We start from the raw sequence: 24,540 nt of genomic DNA, 5'->3' as shown, positions 1-24,540 counted from the left end.
TATTCCAATGCCTGACCACCCAAAGAGTGAAAAAAGTTTTCTAATCTGAATATCCCTTGTCTCAGTTTGGGGCTATTTCCTCTCATCCTCTCGCTGGGATGGCAGAAGAGACTGGCTCCCACCTCACTCCACCCTTTTGTCAGGGTTCTGGAGGGTGTTCAGGTCCCCCTGGAGTCTCTTCTCCAGACTAAACAACTCCTGCTCCCTCAGCTGCTCCTCATAGGAACATGAGCAAGAAGCTCCACCATCTTCCTCGCCCTTCCCTGGCCATGTTTCAGCCCCTCAATATCTTTCCTGAGCTGAGGGGCCAGGATTGGGCACAGCACTTGGGAGGTGTCCTCAGCAGTGCCAAGTACAGAGGGATGGCAGCTTCCCTGGCCCTGCTGGCCACGATTTCTGACACGGGCCAGCTGCCATCGGCCTTCTTGTTCACCTGGGCTGCCTCAGCTTCACCTCACGTCGCCTCAGGTTCAGCTGCTGCTGAAAATCAGCTGTTTTCCACCGGGCCGATTTCCAGCCAGTCTGTAGAGCTGCAGGGAGTAATTGTGGCTAATGCACAGGACTTTGGTTAAGTAAAAATAATTGAGTTGATTAAATAATCAAGTGATAATCAAGTGAAGTTGTTTAAGTAAAAAAAAGGGGGGATTTCATGGCCTCACAGAATGGTTTGGTTTGGAAGGGACTATAAAGACCATTTCATTCCAACTCCCTGCCAGGGACAGGGGCAGCTTCCACTAGACCAGCTTGCTCAAAGCTCCATCCAGCCAGCACCTCCACGGATGGGGCATCCATAACTTTACTCGGTGCAAGCCCTGCGGAAGAACGGCCCTTCCTCCCCGTCTGGCAGCCCGTGCCCGAGCCCCCTCACGGCCCCTGGGCGCGCAGAGCCCCGCGCTGCCGCCGCCCGCCCGCCGGGGGCGCCCGAGCGCCGCCCCACGTGACGCGTGAGCGGCGGGGCCCGGGAGGCTGGGCGGGAGCCGCCCGGCCCGGCGAGGGGGGCCCGGCGCTTTGGTGCGGCCGCCGGGAGAGAAGGATGAAGGAATGGAGGAGGCCGGGCCGATGGTGGCGGCGCGGGCAGGAGCGGGGCCTGGGCCCGGCGCGGCCCCCGGAGCCGCTGCCGTGCGTGACTCACGCGAGCCGCGAGTGGGCAGCGCCGCGGGGCTTTTCCCACGCCGAAACCTGTCGCTACCGAAGGGAAAAAGGGGGGCTCGGGGTAAAATTAGCGAGTTTAATTTCGATAAGTTCCAGGCGCGCGGTTGCTTAGCAGCTCCCGGCGTGAGGTGGAGCGGGTGCTGGAGCAGCTCCCCGGCCGCGCAGGGGAGTGGGTCCGTGCTGGCCCGGCCGCGCAGGAAGCTCTGGGTCTGGGTGTTGAGGGGAGGATGGGTCACGCCTTCGCGTAATTTCTCGGTTAATTTCTTCGGTCCTCGGTTAATTTCTCTTCTGGAGGTAATCGTTGTGCTTTGCTGTAGGAAGGAGTGTAGTTCATGGCCGCAGAATCATAAAATGATTTGGGTTGGAAGGGGACCTTGAAGATCATCTAGTTCCGACCCCTGCGCTGGGTGCTTGTATCCTTCCCAGCTTCATTTTCCTAATGAGTGATAGCCCGTCTGAAAGTGTATGGCCCCTCAACCCACTTCCAGTAATGAATACTAGGCAGGATTTTATTGCTTTGCCTTGAACACACTTATTTGAGAAGTTTTTCTTATTTCAAAGAAAATGCTAGTTATTACCTTTGTGGGTTCAGCCCATTAAAATTTCAGTGCTGTTCTGTGCTGGGTTCAGCTGCAGTGGCAAAGGGAGTTTGAGAGTTCGAGGTGCTTACTTTGTCCTCTGATTTCTGAGCCCAGGTTTCTGTCAGGAGTGACCCTGCCTGACTGATCTGAGGTAAAGGATGTGTTTTGTCACAAGTTTTTTTCTCATATGGGAAGAAGAACTACCAGAAGTAAGGACTACCAAGTGCAGTGTTTATTTTAATTAAGGTGTTTTTTCAGGGGGAAAAAAAACCCCAACAAACCAAGTGATTGAAGTATTTAAAAGTCAGTGTTCATCCAAAGCCATTTCACTATTTGATATGCACTTGAGTGTTTCTACAAATCTTCACTGACATAAATAAGGCATTCTGACTTGATGATTGCAAATTCCTGTCTTTCTGAAAGGTTCCTTTTAGTCTGTAGTTTTGTACATTGGAAAATCCCTTCAGTTAAATCATGGTAGCAATATAATTACACTTCTAACAAACAGAAATCCACACTTTGTGGGGAAAACCATCAAAATGAGGAAGTTGTTGGTGTGTGTGCTTGTTGTGCTTTGAGGTATAAAAATAAAAATAGATAAAAATGAGCAAGGGGAATCTTTCCTGAGCACAGCCCTGCTTTGCAGGGCAGGAAGGAGGGCTGGAGAAATTAAACCTCCCCTTGATAGCTCTGCCTTACCCATTGTGATCCTGGGCTCTGTTTTCATTCCCAGTGTTCTGATACAGGGACGTTTAGCCCTGTTAGATGCTCCAGTGCCCACAGACGTGTTTGTGCTTGGCATGTGTGGATGGCAGAGTCCTGAGTGGCCCATCTGGTGGTAGCTCTGCTGATCTCACGTTTAGGAAGGGATGCAGATGGACAGGCTCTCTGCAGGGGAGCATCAGCACTGGGGGTGACACCACTTTTTCCTCCAAATGCCAAGAACCGAGTCCAAAATTGCTAGGCCCTGCATACAGAGAGAGAGTGGGCATGACCAAGTGGCTTGATTATTGTAATTTTGCAAATGTGGAGATGTCCCAGGCACAACTTTAATGTATTCATGTAGATGTGAATTCGTATAGTAGTTTTCTTCAGTCAGTGCTGTTTGAGAGGGGAAACTGGCCAGCTCAGAGGGTGAGCCCAGAAATCTTGGGATTGATTATTGTATTTTATTGTGAGTCTCTCTTCAGCCCAGCTGCAGCATCACTGACTGCTTGGAACACTTTAGTTTTGTTTATTTCTTTTTTTTCCCCTCCCTTTAAGCTGTCAATTCCAAAACTGCTCTTTAAGATTCTGTCACAGCTCTGCTGAAGATGATACCGAAACTGGAGTTGCTAGAAAACCACACAATATGTGGGTTTGCGGTCAAAGGAAATGGTTAAGACTTTTTTTAATATGAGGAAGTGAAAGATTGAAATGTGTGTAGCAGCAATTGAGATTGCTGTAGATGCTGTCTGGATTTTCAAGGATTAAGAATTTTCTCAACTGTTAGAAACAAAGCAGCAAAATTTTACTTCCCAAAGAATCACAGAAGTTGTTAAAAGCAGTTAGTAACAATGATTCTTTGTTTCATCTTCCTATACAAAGTTCAGTTTTGTTGTTGTTGTGCTTATAGCTGATAATTGTTCATAGTTTCCTGTTTACTGACCTCCTGTGCCACTGTTGTCTTTTGAAACAGTTAAAAGTTTGTTGTTTTTAAAACAGACTACCTGTCTGTATGGTTTTTTTGCTTCTGAAAGTGACATGGAAATTAGCAAAAGTGAGGTTACTAAGGTAATAGTGGATGATGAGACAGAACTTACATTTGCAGCCTGTCAGGAGGTGGATTTTTTGTTGCTGTTGTTATTTGAAGGGTGGCTCTTTGCTTGCTGCTTTCAGCTGTCTTTGGGACCAGTATTAGTAATGAACTTGGAACTCTTCCCCTTGTGGTTTCTCTCTTGGTTTGTTCCTTCTGTTTTTTATTTATCCATGTTATCTAGGTTATTTTCTACCCTGTAACTTCTGTCATTACTTGCCTACAACTACACCTGTGTAAATCAAAGACAGCAGGGTTTTTTCATGCCACCCTGGCTCAGGTGAACCTTGGATTTCATGGTTACCTTCCAGAGCAGACCAAGTCTCATCTTGGTAAGCTTTGTGCAAATGCTGCCATTACTGGTGACTGTTTTGTTTGAGAGTGCTGGCAGCAGAGAATAATCTTTTTTGTGGGCCTGTCTTTTGTTTGTTTATGAAACCCTTGGATACCAGGATGTGTTTACAGTAAGAGGTTTGATCTTGAAATACCTGAAGTAGAGATTTAGGCACAGCCAATCAAGGGGGTGTGATTTTGATGAGTGTTGAAGTAGTACTACAGTCAACAGAACTGCCAGGGATGGAAGTTAAGGTTTTGAATTATTTAGACTATATGTTAATCAAATATGAGTCTGTTAATTAGCATGAGTTGCTTTGCTAGCAGTGTTCTGTTGTTCTTTGTAGTATAGGTTTTACCTTTGTTCACAAGATGTTTTTTAAATGTTATTAACAAATTTTTTTGAGTTTCCCAACTTGATTACATAGTATCTGAAAAATGAGGATCTTAAACCAACTCTTAGATGTGAACTGCATCATCAAACTGAAGTCATAGATGAAGAACTTAACTGTTTGCAGAGGCTTTAGCTGACTTGATATTTTCTTTAAAGGTGTAGTAGTGGAAATGCTGGATTTTTACCTATTTTTAGGATGTTACAACTTGAATTTAAAAGTTTTTAAAGCTAGTTGATTGTTTTATTAGTAGAACCAGTGGATAAAGTGTACAGTTTTGCTCAGGCACTAGAGCAGTTCTTCAGGAAACAGTGGAAGAGATTTTAGGTGACTGGAAGACCATGGGGAAGTTTCCAATGTGCAGAGCTCTGAAGTTTGGAATGGTGTAGGATTAGATCACCCTTTGGACAGAGAGCTCTGTGCTGGAGTGCAGACCTTTGAGCTGAGAGGAACCAATAATTTAGTTTTGAATTGTAAGGTTGGTGTTAACAGATCATGTCAGGTAATGTCTTCAGGTCACTGGGAAGTGTCCCAGGGTGGGGCAGTATTGCTTCCACAGATGTCAGCAGTTCTTTAAAGGTTAAAATGGCAGGATATGTTTGTGTCTGTGATCTTGGAGGCATGGCTTGTAACAGAAGAGTAAGCCCCAAACAAACTCACAGTGCTGGCAATTAAAAAAAATTCCTTTGCTCAGGAAGCAAACAGTAACTGGTGATACCATATAATACAATTTTTTTTCACTCAGAAAAGCAATTAAATTTGTAAAGAAACAGACTTCATAATAAAATAAAAATGTCCCAAAAATATACAGAATGGATTTTCCCTTTTGCATCAAGAGTAGATGCCTGGAATTATCTTGCCTTGTTTCTTGGCTTACAAATACAAGTTACCTTGCCCCCTGCAATCACTGCTCATTTTGTGTTAATGCAAAACCAAATCCAGTTTTAGTTGCAAGAAGGAGTGTGTGCAGAGGAGACAGACCTAAAAAGTAGTTATAGTTCCACTTTGAGGTTCAGAATAAACAGGGCTTTCTCATTGCCTTCCTTCTTTTTATTAAGATGTTATTTTATAACTACATTGAGGAAAGTTTTGTGGCAGTGAAACTTCTTACTTTTTTATCCTTTGTGTTTCACCTGCCCTATATTTGATTAATAGAGCCAAGGCCTTAGACAGGTGCTACAAACACAAGAGGACCGGGTGAATTTATCACTGTACAGCCAGTGTTTTCTTACTTTTTTATCCTTTGTGTTTCACCTGCCCTATATTTGATTAATAGAGCCAAGGCCTTAGGTGCTACAAACTCAAGAGGACAATGTGAATTTATCACTGTACAGGCAGTGTCAGACCCAGTATATTCCATCCATTCACAAGGTGATGGGTCACTCCAGGATGGACAGCTTAGAACATGCTTTACATGCTGACTTTAGCAGGGCTGCTGACGTGACCTCATCTGATTGTTCTCCTGAACAATCTGAGGAAGTGCAGTCTGGATGAAGTTGTGATGGTGAAAGCAGATGGATCACCATATTAGGGAATGATTGTGAAGATCTCCTTGTCAGAGGGGGATCCACAGGGTCTTGTTGGGGTTACCTCTGGTTCCAGTCACTCTTTGATTCAACAACCTAGATCACACCTACAGTGTGCTTAATAAATTTGTATGTAGGAAACTGGGGCAAGCTACAGAATCTAATTGAAATTCAGCTTGAGCTTAGCAATTGTAGGTATGGTCTAACAGGCTTGGAGGTGGCTGAGCAAGTATGATGGTAAGCTGTTTTGTGCTTAGTGGAATTTAAAGGGCAAAATGAGAAGTAATGAGATGTCAAGTCTGGAGAAAATAGCTGGGAAAGGTTAGGGACATCTCAAGGCAAACAAGAGCCAGGTAGATTTCACTGCAAAAAATCAGGGATGGCATGAGGTAATGCAAATGTGGGTAAGATAATCTGAAGGAAAAGTAAGTAGTCTTTTTGCTCTACATCTCCTTCATTGAGATTCATTGAGAACATATCTGATTGACCACTCTTTTCAAGGAAGATGTGGACAAAATGGAGAAAGTTCAGGGCAAAATAATAGAGGCAAGTAGTGCAGAAAATTGCACCCATTAAAAAAATGGGAATGTTTTTTCAAGTCAGCTTATAAGTAATACAAATTTGTAAAAATTTAGGACTGCAGTAGAGAGATGGGGAATAGTTTATGCCATCCAGCCATGACCACCAGAGATCAAGAACCGATGGATTGAATTAAATGTTGGAAAACTGAATTGAATATTTGAAAAGACTGAGAATGTTTTTGAATGTAGCCTGTTTGAGACCAGTAAATAAAGATTTGGCAGACATATCCCAGCAGCAACACAGGTACAGTTGATCCTACCTTGGAACAGGAGAGGTAGGTAGGCAATTTATTGTGGTCCTTTCTAGTCTTTTCTTCTGATTTCACATGAATTTACATTTTATTTCATTGAATTTCTGAGTAGTGATCCACTAGGATTTAAAGTAAGATGTGTACTTGGGGTTCAATGCATAGCAAATAATGAATAAACACAGGGAAGATGTCTTGCTTAGATCTAGGAAACACTGGGCTGCCTGTAACACCTTCAGTTGTAATTTTGAAGTGATATGAAGGTGCAGTATCTTTCAAATTTGGAACCCTAGTAAATAGAAAGTACAACAGCTGTTAAATTTCTAATAATTTTGTGCCATATTTTGGATATGTCCAAGGCCTTTAGAGACTCTTCATAAAGTAGTTACATGGAGATTTTCTTCTGCTTCCAGATCTTGGTTGAAACTATTAGCATTATGTGTATCAAAATGCAGGTTTACCTTTCATCATTTATGTAACTGCAAGCATAAGTAATGTAATTTACTTAGTACAAGGTCCCCCTAGCTATGCTTGTTTAGGACAGTTAAATTTTAGCCATTAAAAGTATTAAACTGTAATAATTTGTCAACTACTTCTTGAATAGACTTTAAAAGGGACAAAGCTTTATTCACAAAACTCATCTGGGACCAGCCTGTTTAATAAAGAACTTAGGCTTCCACAACCTAAAATACAGTCAAGTTGTTGTGGTGGGCTTAATCAGAAATATTAAAACAAATGTAGTGTGGACCACTATTCAAAGCAGCTCTTTATTGTTTATTCCCCTCTCTTTCCTTCTCAGTAGTTTTGCTTTTTCAGAATTAGAGATTGTGAGTTCATAATATTAATTGTTTTAAATGCATGGCAGAAACAAGGAGTATATAATAGGTTTTATCCTACAAAAATATAATTAACGGTGGAAATGTCTCTGAATGTTTCTTTGACTGTTATATTTAGTATAATTTACAGGCTGCACAGCATGCAAACTTAGAGATATTTCTTAGCATGAAGTCTTTAATGCCAGCAGCTCTGCCAAGGGAAGAACAGTTTTACTGTGCTGCCTTTCTGGCCTTTCAAAAGAAAGTGCTGTAATAAACTGTAAATGGAACATACAGGAGCTTTTCCTGGTTTGGGGTCTGAGGCATCCTGAATTTCCATTTACTAATCCAAGTTACTAACTTGGGGAATGGCATAGTTTTTACTGTCTTTGAAATACCATCAATTTCCTTGTTAAATTCACAGTTTTGTAGTGCAGATTCATTTGTAAATGAAATTGAAAGGTGAAGTGATTTGTTGACTGAGATTATTTTGGTGTATCTTGTCACAGTCAAGTGGAACTGTGCTTAGCAGTGTTTTATCTCAACTCTGCAGTAACAGCAAATCTCTTGAAGTAATAAATACATTAAATTGCTGCAAAGTATGGTTTATAATAATCTCCTGGTGTAGGTGGTTTGGAGGATAAAAATACAAATTTTTTAATTCAAATGGCCTTGTTTCTCTCTTATTGGGAGACAGCCCTGCTGCTAATTTAGAATAGCTTGGTTTAGCAACAACAAAAGAAAATAAATAATAGGTTTTTCCATAATACAGTAGATATTTAGGCTTTATTTTTTTACCATCCTAAGCCATGTAGTTCAGGTGATACTTCCCAGTGCTCTTATTCAAGGGCACATAACAGGTTGATGTGGGCATGAGTGAAGTTCAGGGGTTTTAAATGCAAGTTTGAGGCACTGAATGCTGACAGTGATTGTACCTGAGCATAAACTTCCTTTTTTTCATGCCACTTCAGCTGCATGTAATTTTGTATAGTAATTTTGTTGATTGATGTTTTTTCTTCTCCTTCAACATCCTCTGCCCTCAAGTAGGAAGTAAAATGTTAAACTTAGATTTTTGCAGTGAGAGCTGTAACAGTATTGAGGCAAAAGGTCTCTTTGCTGTATATTAGTCTTGCTTTATTCTGGGCCAAAGGCAGTTGAACTGGATTTTGTTTTCCTGTTTAGAGGCCACTTATGTTAAATGTAGGCCTTAAGCAGATTTTTGTAGTTGACTGTTTTCTTGTTGGCTGCTTCTGAATGAGCACAACATAGAAAGTATAGATCTGTGTAGTATTCTTAATTTTCAAAGTGAAGTTAGTATAGAAGAACCTAACAGCATCAAGTGAGGAAGAGAATCTGAATTTTCTGTAATAATAATATAATTATTTACCTCAGTAGGGTAGGTAGGAAAATGCTGCTTTAATTCAAAACATATGGCCTAAACATGTGCAAATAGTGCAGGTAGTCTGACTCTCTGAAGCTTGATAGCAAATCACTATTGTGAATAGTGAACTTAACTGCAGAAATCATATTGTTCTTGTTGGTAGTTGCACAGAATGACTTTACTTAGTTGAGAGCTTATCATAGCAGGGTACCATTCTAAAGATCTGTGGAAAGAAATGCTGTATAACTTGAAGAAATCCAGCATCTGAATCCATTATTTTTTTAAGAATTATGTAGATTAGTTTCTAACCATAACTTTGCATGATCTTTTTCAGCATAGCTGCTTATCAGCTGTTCAGTAATATACAAAAGAATTTAGAGTTGACTGCTGGGAGATTCTTTAAGTATAATATTTTGGGGCTTAAGCAGCTGGAATCTCATAACTTCAAAACTGTATTCTGTGAATGCTGTGCTAGTAAGAACATTTTTAATTGGTGAATGTCTTTTAAATGCTCAAAATTGTAATAATTCTGGGTTGTGGGGTTTTTCCTAATAAGAAATGAATTGAGGAATGGTTATTGCAACCCACATGGGGGGAAAAAAGTGCTATCTGAGGCTGAGAAAGGGCTACTGGTTTTGGCTGGTGCTCGGAATTCTGTGTGAATACTGGAGAGCTGAATATGGGCAAATGGCCTTTGTATGTTCTACCACAATGTTCTTACCCATTAAAGTACTCACAAAAGATTTTGTATTGATTAATTCAACTGATAAGAGAAAAAAACTGCATTCCTTATCTACACTCTAAGGCTGTTGCCCTCAATGCCTTTGTTCTTTTTAGAGCAAAAATCTGTTTGTCTTACCACACTTTCATGCTTGTGCAAAAGTTAACAAACTAGGATTGGAGTTTGCATATTAATTCTTTTATGCTTTATAGAGTAAACTATGAGGAGTTTGAAGTCTCTTCACCATTTTGGGAGAGGTTTAACTTATGGGACTGTTTTACCTGTGATGCTGAATGCAGGTAACTGTATGGATAAAAACTATTGATGCAACAACAGCTGCTTCTTAGATCTGTTAATACCAGTTCTTAGAAAGGAGTTGAGCTGCTGTGCAACATGGGAGAGTGAAGGAAAAAGCATTTACCCACTCGTTCAGTGACATCTATTGGTGACATCTATTGTTCTCTTTCAGTTCAGCCTGGGTAGGCTGGTACAGCTTCCTAGAAGCTGGAATTGTGTGTGTGAGGGATGCTTCTAACATCTGGCAGGAATTTTCTTATTTATTGATCAGTCTAGTGTAGTTCACTAGTAGGAGGAGTTAGAGTTGCTTCAAGTGTGATGTCAGCTAGCAAATGATGGGGAGAAGCAGAGAAGGAGCATATTCCCATATATTGAGAGGATTGCTGCTTAGGCTGGGGAGAACACTTGTCTTCTCTGGGGACTGAGTTCCTGAAGCCACGGGAGGATGTGCATGTTGATGTTTTCAGATCTCTGTTTCCTTCTGAGTGTGAGTGTAAGGACTGGGGTAGAACATAAGTTTTAGTAAATGTTTTGAAGATGGAAAGACCTTTTATAGGAAGGAAAACATCTGTTTCTAGCAAAAATAAGGAGTGTGTGTGAAAGGAGTGTTTCAATTCAGACTGAAAAATTTATGAAGTCAGCAGTGGCAGATTTGTTGTCTCCTGTATAACAGCAACCATGGTGGAATTTACCAGGGCAGTAACAGTACACAGGGGATGAATATGTGTCAGTTAACTTGTTTACTTAGTAATCCTCCTAGTAGAGAAAGTTACATGTGTTGTGGCAAGAACAACAAATTGAAATAATTTGACAAAGGTTCTGACACCCATGACACGGAGTTAATTAAAACTTCATAAATTTGAAGCTCTATGTTGAATATTTAATGCCTATTTACAGTATAGTTTGTACTTTTGAATTGCATAGACTTTAAGGTGTGTACAGAATAGCTCTTTTTTCACATGTGTGGTTTGCTGCTCTAAGGAGATTGAAGCAACAATTTAATATCTAACGTACCATGGATGTTGCTGAATTTATTTTCATTATAAATTCCTCTTATATTATAGATATGATGCTGTAATAAAGTTTAGTACCTTTGTGGGAAATTTAGTAAATATGAGTGTTTTGATGTCAGAATAGTACATGAGTGTACATCATGATGGTCATGTACTGCTGGTAGGTGTTTTAGAAACTTTCAATAATGACTCTTTTGTTTGTTTTTTTTTCTTGGCTACCGTTTCTTTTTCAGGTATGTAAAACTTCACTGAGTTTCTCTCCTTTTTTCCCCTGTAGTTGCATGTGATGTGTGTTTACTTTTTTCCCTCTCCACCTGAACTTAGTTTGGAAGTGCTATTAGTAGTTACATGTCTCAGTATATTCACAGTGCTTTGCACAATAGTAAAATTCTAATAAGTAAGTGTAAAGTTGTTTGTGAGTATTAGAATAATCAACTTCCAGTAGAAAGTGTGCTGACTAGAGTAACAGATGGTTGTAATGTTCTCTTGGATGTAGGTAATAGTGTATTAGTTCACATAAATGTAATACTTTAGAATTTAAGAGTAATTTGTTTATATGTAATTTTTCTCTCTTTTTATTACACTGCTTTCCCAGCAAGGACAAGTTTGGAAGGTTTGCAAAGCTTTTCACCTTCCCTTTGCCCGCTTGCCCGCTTTCAGAATCGGTCTCATACTCCATGACTTCTGTCTCTACAGTCCACAACTCGGTCATAGAAATCAATGTGGAAAAGTTTTTAAATGAGTTGTCATTTGAGTTCACTCTGTTGTGTAGAAACGCCTAGCATGTAATTTAGTTTTGCATGAGACGTGAAACTCCTTTGCAAACCCCTCTGAGGAAAATGAAACTAAATGAATATTTGAGAGAAGTACAGTTTGAGCGCATATTTTGTCATGTAAGTAACGCTGCTTTTAGTGTGTTACTCCGAATGAAGTGGTGTGGCATGGCTCTCTAGTCAGAGTAGCAGAGCAGTGTCTGGCAGCATGCACTGGAGCTGGCAACAGTAGGTGCTTCCTCAGGTGTCTGTCCAGAGAAGCTGTGCTGATCTTCTACGTAAGTCATTTAAGAGACCTAACACTTAGCTGGGACTTGGCATCAAAATTTAGTGAAACTTTTAGATTGCTGCTTTTAAAGCTCAGCCTATGCTGCTGTCGGAATAAAGAACACGAGTAAAAGTTCAGTTTAAGGAAGTAGACTGTGTTAGGCAAATATTGGTGGTTTGATTGTGGGATGGAAATGTCTTACATTTACAAGTGGAAAAAAATTAAATGCAGATTGGTGGTGGGGTGTTTAGTTTTGTTTCACAAAGGATAGTTTAATCATTTAATGTGCCCAGCACTGTCCTCCACAGATGATGACATGATCGAGTTCTCTAACAGTTTGTTAACTCCAGATGAATACAATACTACCTCAAACCAGGAATAGCATTAAAAGGAAACATTTTTTTTTCTCCTTCTTTTAGGACTGAGTTTTTTCCCTCACTGCTGTTCTGCACTAACTGCTTTGATACTTCCATGCATCTTTTTCAGTAGAAGAGCATCTCTGTACTGTTTCCCATTGCATATTTCAGCTGTGACAGTCCCTGCACTTTGCCTTTCATTTTATCACCTGCTCACTAAAAGCAAACAAACGAAAAGAGGAATCTTTCTAGTTTGTCTTCAGATTTGCAACTTTCACTTAGCTTTATATGGATGATTGTGTTTCTACTTCATTTTGTATTGTATTTTTTATAGGCATGTGGTGACCCCAAAGCCAAACCATCCTATCTTATTGACAAAAACCTGGAATCTGCTGTCAAATTCATAGTCAGGAAGTTTCCAGCAGTAGAAACACGCAACAACAACGTAAGTAATCAAATGGCTGTATAATTATTTTTCTCACAACCCTTTCAGCACAATCTGAGAGGTTTACATTTTCCTATAAAGCATCTGATGCTGACAGTTGCAGTTGGAATATAGTTGTTGATTCAAATGTCTGGCAGGATACTTGAGAAGGAACTATCATCTTTAAGGAGAGAATATTTTACTGTAATTCTGGATGGCTTTTGTTAGGATAGGACTCTTTCTGGTTTTCTTTTTGCCTGCTCTCTTCTATGCCATTTCAAAGAATTGTCAGTGGGAAGAAATCCTTGGAAAAATAATGCCTTACTTTAACAGGAGAAAGTCCTGGTGATTAGACGGATTGCAGAAGATGAAAGTTGCATAACTTTATTTGTGATGTGTCCTAACCAGCAGATCAGTAAAAAACACCTGTCTGCAAAGTGGGAAGAAGTGTTTGTGTTTACTGGTACCCTTGCCTATGGAGTCAGTCCCTGTGGGAGTAAAGAATGCTTTAGTACATAAGGAGAAACATTGTGAAGTACAAAATTATGGAAATAAAATTGTTTCCTCCTCATATAGTGAGTTCATTTGCAGAAGTAAATTAGGTTTTACCTTTGAGTGGCTCAGTATTGCTGAACTTGACTTTGAAGCCTTTTTTTGGTAATTGTTAGGCTAGAGGCAGGCATTTTGGCAGGTGATGTACACTTGTTTCCCTGTTTTAATTTGAAAGACAGGGGCCCTTAAGTTGTTTGTTTTACCTGCTTACATTTCTTTCCCAAGGTGGAAAGTGGAGGTAGGTGTTGGGTTTGCATGTTCCCTGCATGCAAGTGCCTGCCTGTGTGTTTGGGAGGTTTAGGCTTGCTTTAAGCATTCAGGTTTCTGCAGAATGATAGGGGTGATAGCAATGAGAAGAATTAGTTTCTTTTACATTGCCATCTCAAGTTTGTATGTAATGTCTGCCATAATACCAATGGAGAAAAAAACCAAAGACACCAGAAGAAAATTTTACCTTATAGAGGAAACAATTTCATTAATATGCCTTTTTTTCCCTGCAATGTGCTTTTTCACTTTAAAACTTGTACATGCTTTGCACTATTTAATATTGCTCATCTCTGTATTGAATTTGAGTGTTAGTAACAAATATAGAAATTCTTTATCAAATTAATGTAAAAACAGTAAATCTGATAAACCATGTTTGGTAAATGCTTCTGTATTCTCTAAGCTTGGGTGGCAGATCAACTATTAAAAGATAATGTACAAAGAATTTACTTAATGCAGCTGCATGTGTGCTTTAAATGTCTTCCAGCTGTTGATTATGAATTTGGAGCTTACCTAATGATAGATATTTAAGGATTTGTTGCTGTGAAGTTTATGGAAAGAGATCAAAGAAAACTTGCTATGTTTTGACAATCCCAGTTTCTAAAATAGGACACACTCACAATGTTTTGTCATTGCTGTGTGTTTATTTACTATGAGCCAGCCAGGCCTGTGTTTATTAAACAGAGCTGACAAAAGCCTACTCTCCTTATGGATGAGCACTCTTTAAAGCAGCATTTTGAGCTCTAGCAATAGGCAGCTGGGGTGTCTGTCCTGCAGTCAGAGCTGATGGCATTTCACTTTAATTTTTGCAGATGTTTCCCATAGAGTGTTGTAACTCCCAAAAAAAATAAGGGTGATCAGAGATTTAAAAGGGCAAGAAGCTAATTGGAACAGAGACACTTTGGTTAAAGAAATATCACAAAGGCTTTCTGCAGTAGAAATAGCTAAGAAATCATAAGTTGTGTTTGTTCCTTGCAGTGAAAATTCCAGGACACCCTTTCAGAGAGGGGTTTTGGGTTTTGTATGTTTGAGTGCAGCAGTTGCCCCTGCCTAGCACTGTGTACCTGTGCTTTCAGCATGTCAGTAGGTGATGGTGCTGAACAAGCTTGCATTCAGTTTTAGAGAATAGGTAGTGCCAGCTTTTTTGATTTTTTTTAACCCATTTTAGATGTTTTTTTTCTCAGGTATTGTCATCTACAGTGTTTTATTTGATTGAAGAGTATGAGCAGTGTTTGATGTAATCAGATGATCTTGAACAGCATGAATTTTCATTCTGTTGAAACAAGTAATTCTGTTAGATTTGTTCCTGGTATCTTTTACATCTTTATCCATGGAAAACCGAGTTCCTGGTTTGTTCCTCCTTCAGTGTTTGAGGTGCTGAGTCATCAGAGCAATGTCTGACAGTTACTGGTTTTCTGTATTGTACTGAAAGTTTGGACTGTTCAAACAGAGAAGTGGCTGATGAATCCTTGCTGATCAGGCTGGAAAACTAAATGGAGTAGTTCATCTTCCAAAGGATTAATTATAGATACCTCTGCACCTTATCAGTTCATAACTCCCCCATTGTTCAAGGGCAGGCCCTGTCATGTCTTACACCTGCACTTTCTTTTCCAATAACCATTGTGAATCACAGTCTTGAAATTGAGCAGTTTGAAGACATGGCTCTTGAAACTGTTAATGAAATAGGCCACCAGGGTGGTATTGCTGCACACTGTATGAAATAACCTACAAAGGAAGGAATAAGCAAAAATATAATATAAACAAAAATTTGAAGGATTCAGAAAGTGAGAAACAAATAAGATAGATAGAGTCCTGTTTGAAAGGCAAGTTTCTTCTGTGTTTGGGGGAGCTTTACTCTTTATAATTATTTTTAATTGACTAAAGCTTTGTTTTGAAAAAGCCTTCTAAGCTGCAGATGGCTTCCAAAAACTTTTTAGCACCATTGTTCTTGGTCAGGTGAGTGATCTGATTGTGCTTGTATTGACTCAGTAGCATTTATTGTTACTGAATTTCCTGGCCTAACTTCAGAAAGGAAGTTCCAAAGTAAGGGATGCAGAAGCAGCCTGATTTTTCTGATGGCTCTTTAGACTTCATCTTCTTATAAGGGGATACATGTGAGGTTCTTGTCACAGTGAACTCAAAAAAAAATGTTGTAGGACCTAAAAGTTACTCTGTTCTCAGTCAGTGCTAATACTTAATGCCTTTTAAAACCAGAATAAAATACTTCACAATGGGGAACAGGAGATGCAGAGAGAAGGACAGAAATTTTTTTTAGTTTGTGAGTAGGATTTGATAAATCTGCTGCCTGTGTAGGTAAAGCTCCATGTATTTGTGTGATGAAGTTGTAGCCCCCCTTCTGCTTTCCCAAACATCACATACAACAAGTAGTGAGAATATCTGTCTTCTCTCCTGAACATATCTTGGTTTGTTTCTCAGCAATTTCCTTGTAGAAAAACCTACATTTTTACATCTCTCTTGGAAAAAACTGATTTTCAGTCATTGCTTAGCACAAAGCAGACCCATGAAGCAATGAAGCATCATTTTGAAGTTTCTAAGTGTATGGTTAGTGAGGGAAAGATCTGTTTTCCAGGTAAAGCTAGTCTTCATCATCCAGTAGGTATGTTCTCAGTGTCCATATCAATTCCATTTGTGTTTTGTATTGACTAATTTTCTGCTGTATTGTGTCTGTGGGGACTGGAAATAAGATCACTTGGGAGCAGAGGACAAACAGTGTGAGCATTTCCAGTCTACCTGTGTTAGGATCTATAGTTTTGAATTAGTTCACTCTATTTTTTTGAATTTTTGACTTTTCCCTTTTAGATCCCAGTGTGTGTTTGGTTTGCCTCCTGTGTCTTTCACAGTTTCACTTCACAACAAGCTGGTTACATAGCAAATTAGATGGATGTGGGAGAGGTGGTGTGGGCACAGAGTGTCTGCACCTCCTTGGCTAAAGCTTATTAGAAGTCATTAATGCATGCTTTTATTAAATGCCTTCTCCTATTAAAAAAACTAAAACTCACACTTCACAACCAGTCTTGATTTTTCGTTTGTGATAAGTGCTTCCAGTAATTAGTCTTTTTCAGAACACTTAATACAAATAATAACCTGATTTTCAAAGTTTTTTCTTTCGACCCTGCAAGTGCTACAGGTCATCAAGGAAAATGTTATTTGTTTGCTTGTTTCTAATGAAGCATTTAGTGCTGTAATTTTCATAGCACTGGTGAAGATTAATTTAGAAACTGTTATCTCTGGAAAAGTGACTTTGGAATTTTCTTTCGACCCTGCAAGTGCTACAGGTCACCAAGGAAAATGTTATTTGTTTGCTTGTTTCTAATGAAGCATTTAGTGCTGTAATTTTCATAGCACTAGTGAAGATAATTTAGAAACTGTTATCTCTAGAAAAGTGACTTTGAAGTCTCAGCTCTGCTGCCTCATGTATTGGTAATCCCTTTTCACTAGTCATTTATTTTTGAGGAAATTATATGGTCATTAAAGCTAATCACAGCTGTTTTCTTAAGTCTAACTTCAATTATCCCCATATTCAGGAAATGGTAATATTTTTCTCCACCTTTCTGGAGTGTTTGATCTCTTGCATGGAAGACTTTACTTTCCAGATAACTTCCAGCTTGCTTAAGCAAAAAAACCCCAACTCCCCAAATTCCACCATAAAAATTAAGTGGCCTTTTCTATAAAGATTAAAACCTTTTCCAGGTAAGGGGTGCCATGCACAGCTGGTTTTTCACCTCTGTTCTTGCTCAGGGAGCTGATAGTGGTAAAGAAATAAATTTTCCAGAGGTCACTGAGGCAGCAGTTTAGGTTATGGATGTTTCCCCTGCATTAGTGAAGTCAGATGATGAGCAGTTATTATCTGTTCAGCTTTCTATGAACAGTTAAGATGTTTTATGCTTGAGAATAGAATATGTTAATGATAGTTTATTTCACAAGAAAATGCAAAACATCTACAAGTAATAAAGTTTTATCTACATATTTTACTAAAAAGTCATTCAAAAATGGAATTGTTCAGCCAGGTAGTTTTGATGCTGCCATACTTATTGTGCTGGTTTTGTATGCAGCAGTGTGTCTGATGTCTTCAGTTGTTACAGGTGTAAGACTGACTTAAAATGAAGTATCCTATATAACAGAATATAGTATATAAAGTTTTTCAGTCTAACAGTCATTTGTGAATGAGCATTTTTTTCATAGCAATTCTAAGAGGTCATGTGAAATCCTGAAATCTCTTCAAAATGTTTCACCAAACAGAATTCTCATAATGTAACATATTTTTTCGAAGTAGTAACTGTTGTCAGCTGCAAAGTTTATTTTCTTGGTTTGACCTTTGGCTGGGCCAGAATTAGAGACAGAATAGCATCCAAAAAGTGTATTTTTTATCATTATTTGTAATAAGTCACTGTAGAACCCTGCTGTAAGTCATGTAAATCCATACAAGTCACTTCCAAGGTAAATCACTTTGCTTGCTCGTTGCTTCATAGTCTGCAATACCTGCAGAGGAGTGAATGTGTGTAACACTTTACCCTCTCCTTCATCCATAAAACTCTTTGCTTTAATGATTGACAGTTTAAGAACTTGGCCCTTACAAACCAAGAAAACAAACAAAAAATATCCCACTGAGATGGCATTCAAAAAATCGTATGAATTGCAAAACTATTGCAAAAATTATAGATGAAGGTGCGAAAATGGGGAAATTTTCTTACAGCTGAGAGGTAGATCAGTTTTTAAAGAGAAACCTCCCTGCTCCTGTTGTCTGCCCTTATTAATTCCCTGGGAATACTAACAGTTATGGAGCATCACAGGTGGCTCTTTCCTTTTCAAAACAGTTAACTCAGTGCTAGAAACTCAAAAACAGACTAAAATGGATTTGTAGGTAGACACACATTAGTTAGTAAACATGTTAAATATTGTATTTTATCTTTTTATATGCAGCACAGTAGTTCAGAAACTGCTTTTAATTGGAAATAAGAAAACCAAGGACACATCCATCATTGCAGAGTTAATCTACAGAATTTAAAACTTTTTTTTTCCTTTTATTAGATGTTTCTATCTTTCCCTGCTGTTCTGCTATGGATTTTGCAGACACAGAACTTTGTTCAAATTATTTGAGTTTTTCAAATGTTCATCTAAAACCCTATAGGTGACAAGCATAGTGAGTATAACAAATGACAGTAAGAATACTGACAGTGATGATTTATCTCTCTCTCTGGAAATGTAACAGTCAGAATTTATAATACTGCTTTTTGAGGCTTATATTCATTCCAGCTGGTAAGATTGAGTTGATGGGATTTTTGGTGAGGACATGGTAATATCTGTGGTGTTGTATTGTAGAAAAAAAATACAAGTGTTTAATGATCAGACTTGCAGGAAAAATATCACACTGATACAAGAAGCAGAAAATTCGCCTTCATACTCTCTATTTCCAGATCATGAAATAAGACATGTATTCACATGCTGCTGCTACCAGTCAAATAAACTTGATAAAAAATTGCAGGACTAGGTGTGCCATTTGTTTTTACACACATAAGACTCTCTGAACAACCACTTCTAGTTGTCTCATATTTTTCGTGAGCCATTGTATTAAATTGGTGTTTATTCACATGATTAGTATGCCAGGGTTGCATCATTTCTCCCTTGTCTGAGCCATTCGTATAAGCTTTAAGTGAGGCTGTCTTGCATTTTTCCAGTTTTTTTCTTCTCTTAATGTACTTTACTATAAAGAAGGAAAGGCACAAGTTCAAGATCACCTGTAGGTGTTATATTCACAAAGTGCTGGCTTCACTGTTTCTTATTTATAAATAATATTCAAACATGATCAGGGAGGTGGTATTTTGTTAACAGACAAAATAAATCATCACAGATTAATTATTTGAGAGTCAATTTTTTGATCTTGCTATATTATGCTGAAATTTCTACAGGTTTTCATAGGTCTTGAATCTAATTCACCTCATTCAACAAAAATATTGTTGGTATAATTTGTACTTGAAATTCACTAAGAATAAGTAAACCACTTACAGCTAACCAGTCTACAAGGCATAGTCAGCTATAGTTAAAATAATCTTTTGATGTTTAAAGAGTTATTTCTTCAGTATATTCTATTTCAGGATATACCTACTTTTGTTGATTATTGGAAACTTTCAATAATGAATTGCAGGCTAAGGAAAAAAGCAAATCAATGTAGCACCAGCAACTTATAAACAGATGTTAGAGAATTAGTAATGGAAAGTTTTAATGCTGTGGTTGTGCAAAGAGTTACACCCACATTCTTGAATGACAAAAAAGCAAATAAACATCCAAGACACTGCATGCTTGTAAGCTGTTCTTCTAAACATCACTGATCAGACTGAGCTCTATAAATTGGGCTATTTGCCCTGTACTGATATAATGGTTTATATATTGTTTTATTTTGGCACTACTATTTAAAATAAGAGTTTACTGACCCCTTTGTCACTCAGCATTCAAAGAACGATCATCTCAACTCTCTAGGAAAGTTTTAGCATCACTTACGTGTAAATATTTCTGTGAACATGGGTAACAAGATAAGAATGCACAGCAGTGATTCCATAATCCTTAGCTGAGTGTGGCAAATAACTCCTTACAATCTGTACAGCTTCGCAGAATTTCTGAAAATTTATTAATTCTTTTGTGATTATAGTTCCCAGCACCATCTCCCTTTTTGCCGTATCTCCCCATTTCATGTATTACAGCTTGAAATGGAATGTCCTGCAGGAATGCCCATTCAGTTGCTGTTATACCAAAAATAGGTGTAGTTACAGCAACCTGTAATCTTGAGAGTCTCCTTTAGCATTGCACCTTGCTTACTATGATTTAGGATTGCAGTGGAAAAAATGTTGTTAAGGGGGTGTGCCGTGGTAGTGAGTTCTGGTTTTGTTTTTTCTTTGCACTAGAAATAATCTTACTTGTGGATCATACCCTGTCATATCTTCCTGCAAATTCTTGAAAGGACTTTTCAGATTCATCTGGGTCACCCTTGTATTGGCTATACAGAGAAAAACCCTCTATTTCTGCTTGGTCTTCTACAAACTGGCAAGAAATGCTTGAAGTGCTAAGGCCAGGGTGCAAAATTAAAACCATGCATCTTAATTGAGCTTTCATTGTGTAAGAACTGTTGACTGATGGAGCAGTCCTGAAAGTAGAAAGCAGATTTTCCTCTGGAGTGGCTCCAAGTGTGGGCAGGAGCTGGTCTGAAGGTGTGCTGGAGCTGCACAGACATCCTGGAGCTCTGGAGTCTGTGTGATGATGCTGCATGCTTCATTTTCCGAGCTCAAGGAAGTTGAAGTTAAAGCTGTATGCTGGAAAAAGTATAGCTTTAATCCTCATGCTGAGGATCAAAATACAAGTTTTGGGCTTTGAAAACAGGTTTTTGTATGGCAGCAGATTAAATGGGAATAACCTTTTTCCCGGTGCATGAGATTTATCAGGACAAGTTACAAAATAAACACAATGTACTTGCACCTCTTCAATTAAGCTTCAGCTCATGCCTGTGTGGAAGAGACTTAAATAATATATAGGCAGGCATTCAAAGTCCAATTCTTTGCCATGGTTTAAGAGTAGGCAGGAGTATTTTATAATGTAGCCATTCTGATATGCTCTTAACTGTCTATTCCTGTCTTGGCAATAATGAAAGTGTTATGGCTCAAGACTTCTAAAACATCATCACCTCTAAAAATTTAGAGGAGAGAAGCAAAACTTATTTTACATATGACACCTAGTTGTGATCCAGGCAATTTGTTTTATGAATTCAGAGGAATTTTGTTGCTTTACATAAAACAGAGAATACAGAGCACAGCTTTATAAAAAAGAGTGAGCTGAAGAAGCATACTCAGTTCTAACCTCTTATGAAAACAAACTAATTGATTTGAAGCAATTTTTTAATCTGTCTTATAATTGATTGCTCTTGTTGAGAAAAATATGTTATTTAACTTGATCATCTTTAATTTAAAATCTTGCAGATTTTTGGAGGGCACTTTTTCCTATTGTGACTACTTTAACTCATTTCAATTCCTCTATCAGGAAGGAGATGTAATTTGTAGCTGGATATTGCCAGTTAAATCTTTGGATACTTGCAGTGCTGTGAGACTGTCATACATAAACAGAATGGCTGTTCACTAACAGCTGCTTTTTTGTGTTTTCAGTTGTCTAAGTGATCAATCTTATTCCTTCAGAAAATCTTTAAAAATAAATAGTATTAATTGTCTGTTTAAAATATATATAAAAATAAATCCATGTGAATTATTTTACCTTTGTATTCATGTTTGCCTCTTCCATTTTATCCACAAGTGTCTAATGCTAGTGTTTTGCTTCTTTTATGTTTCTTTATTTTGTTGCTTTTGTTTGAATGTATTATTGTGTTTATATGGAACTGGTCAAAGAACCGTTACTGTATTTTATGTTTGTATCTACATTTTATTTTGCATGCTTAACGTGGCTTTGCCTGGATATTCTTTTTGGTAAGTTCAGAATTTAAAAGCATAATGTTTTTCTGTAGTAAAGTTTGTAACCTGCCACCTTATTTTCTTCCACCTCAAGTAACATAATTATTTTGGTTTTGGCATACTGATTTGTGCTCATGTACTGGTCTGCTTTTGCAAATTATACATATGTGATAACATAACACTTCTCCTGACTACCATTTTCATCTCTAGCTGAGCTAAACAATATGACTCTGGTACTAATGTGTACTAATGTAACTTTTGTCTTCAAAATGTAGTGGGCAGCTGTTAAAATGATCAGTGCTGAGAACTGTGTATTTGACACACACAGAACCTCAGTGTTAGAAAACCATGTTACAGCTTCTTTGCATAGCCTGGTGGCTTCTCTGCGCTTCACAGGTATTACTTTGCAGCAGTCTTCTCAAGAGCTTCTAAGAACAGTGTGCATGTTTATCTTTCTCTTTTAGCAACAGCTTGCTCAGCTCCAGAAAGAAAAATCAGAGATTTTGAAGAACCTGGCATTATACTACTTCACGTTCGTTGATGTTATGGAATTTAAGGTAAGGCATTACCAATGTGTAAGTTGTTCTGTCACGTTAGGTTTCTGTAGTTTTTACATTAAATAACACTTTATAATGAAATAGCTGAACTTGGAGCTCTGTTCTTCAAATGAAAAAAAATGAAGCTCCATTACTAATTGTAGTAATGTGATTTAATTATATCTTTTTAAACTAAAGTTATTCCTTTGTTTTTCAAGGACCATGTCTGTGAGCTGCTAAACACTATTGATGTTTGCCAAGTCTTCTTTGATATTGTAAGTTTCTAGGTTTAAATTTTCAAAAATGTTTCTATTCAGAGTCCTGTGGGGAGAAGAACTTGCTTTTGCTAGTCCAAGAAACATCACATCTCCAGTTATAAATGCAACAGAAATAAAAACAACATAGGGTTCACATTTCTAACTTTTATAATAGAGAGACAGACCTTTCTTAGTAGGCTTCTGGTGGACAGTAGTAACACTATTGTTGCCAAACATAAACATTTTTCAGTAATTTTTGATTTATTGCATCTGCAAGTTAATTCCTAGTCATCTGTATGGTTATGCCTTGTGAGACTCACAAGACAAGTCTGTTACTGGTGTCCGCCTAAGCTATGTGAGGAGGTCACTTTAGGGGTGAACTAAAGCAACTACAAAAGCATCTAAAAGTCTTATATTTAAAACCACCAGCTCTCCCCAAAAAAATCAGCAAAACCCAACAAAAAAACCAAAACAAAACCCACCACCAAACAGAAAAAAAGCCTCCAAAACCATAAAATAAAGCCTCCAACACCTATTTCTGTTGGTTTCAACTTTCTTAGTGTTCTTAATGTCACCTTATTAGTTTTTGTCATTATTTTAAATTTGGCCAACTTAGTTTCATAATGTGAGAAAAGAGCAGGTGTGTGTTCTGTGGAATGATGTTACAAGGCCAGTGGGATATGTGCTAGCCCTTTACATTGGGATCTTATTAACATACACTTCATAGGCATGGCACTGCTGACTGCTTAGTAAACAAGAAAAGTTTTCCTTTCTAATCTGTGGCACATGAGCCTGGAAGGATTTATTTGGATGCTTTGCTTTCATAAGTGCAAACAGTTCTGGGAATCTGAATGAGTAAATTAAGGTTATACAGAGTCATAATCAGAACAAGAACTTTGTTCAAATGACAGCCCATTGTATTTAACAATGCTGAAAGTTGGTGGAAATGTAAGGAAAAATGTTTTATGCTTGTTTCTAAAAGTTTTTAAATGGTAATTTACTGGTTTTCATTTCTAGACTGTAAACTTTGATTTAACAAAGAACTACCTAGATTTGATTATAACCTACACAACTCTGATGATACTGCTGTCCCGAATTGAAGAAAGGAAGGCTATCATTGGACTGTATAACTATGCCCATGAAATGACACATGGAGCAAGGTAAAAAATGCATGGTATAAAAGACTTGTATGATGTTAATGATAGGAACAGCTACACCTTAGTGAATTGTTTGTTGTTGCTTTCAGTGACAGAGAATATCCACGCCTTGGCCAGATGATTGTGGATTATGAAAATCCTTTAAAGAAAATGATGGAGGAATTTGTACCTCACAGTAAAGTATGTAACTACTTTTCACAGGCACGCAGTACGCTTAATTGGGAGAAACATAGATAAAAAGTAAATGTGCAAGGGTTTGTTTTGTCAAAGGCCATTTGGTATAAATTTTACATGACATTTGACTGTCTAGGCCTGGGGATTGATATTCTATTAAAAAGCTCAACCTGCAGAAATACAGGAAAGATAAGACCCATCAGTAAGGTGCCATTCTATTCACTAAGGATTAGAAATTAATAAATAATCAGTTGTGGGTCATCTGAAAATAGCTACTTCTGTGTTTTGTGTAGGCTTATAGTTTGAAATTAAAGAGATTCACAGTGTTTCTGTAAAGTTGGTTGTTTTGCTGGATTGCTGTCCTAGATGAATTTGATTTTCAAGTTTGAAATCTGAGGTGCTTTGCTTTGTATTGTCCTTAAACTGGGAATCCTGCAGATCACCACTGCCTCTTTAACAGTAGCTCCTGTACTCAAAAG

The 24,540-nt window shown here is 38.2% G+C and overlaps 1 protein-coding gene across 5 annotated transcripts in view; it reads left to right on the top strand.

The window, feature by feature from the left end:
• The first annotated feature begins 1,015 nt into the window (after window positions 1–1,015).
• Window positions 1,016–24,540, top strand: part of NCKAP1 (NCK associated protein 1) — a 58,355-nt gene continuing 34,830 nt past the window's right edge. Inside the window, exons 1-7 of one of the 5 annotated variants that reach the window (XM_039728649.1) lie at window positions 11,006–11,068; window positions 11,431–11,448; window positions 12,567–12,677; window positions 22,408–22,494; window positions 22,692–22,748; window positions 23,748–23,890; window positions 23,977–24,067. In XM_039728649.1, coding sequence (XP_039584583.1) covers window positions 11,021–11,068; window positions 11,431–11,448; window positions 12,567–12,677; window positions 22,408–22,494; window positions 22,692–22,748; window positions 23,748–23,890; window positions 23,977–24,067 — 555 coding nt within the window. In that variant the 5' untranslated portion in view covers window positions 11,006–11,020. Of the gene's footprint in view, window positions 1,120–11,005; window positions 11,069–11,430; window positions 11,449–11,659; window positions 11,729–12,566; window positions 12,678–22,401; window positions 22,495–22,691; window positions 22,749–23,747; window positions 23,891–23,976; window positions 24,068–24,540 lie in introns of those variants that run through there. The other 4 variants (XM_039728648.1, XM_039728646.1, XM_039728645.1 and 1 more) reach the window with 4 other exon arrangements.

Source organism: Passer montanus, unplaced genomic scaffold (genome assembly GCF_014805655.1).
Source record: "Passer montanus isolate IOZ18808 unplaced genomic scaffold, ASM1480565v1 scaffold66, whole genome shotgun sequence".
Lineage (NCBI taxonomy): Eukaryota > Metazoa > Chordata > Aves > Passeriformes > Passeridae > Passer > Passer montanus.
The sequence above is the reverse complement of the archived record's forward strand: the minus strand, read 5'-3'. Positions and strand labels throughout refer to the sequence as shown.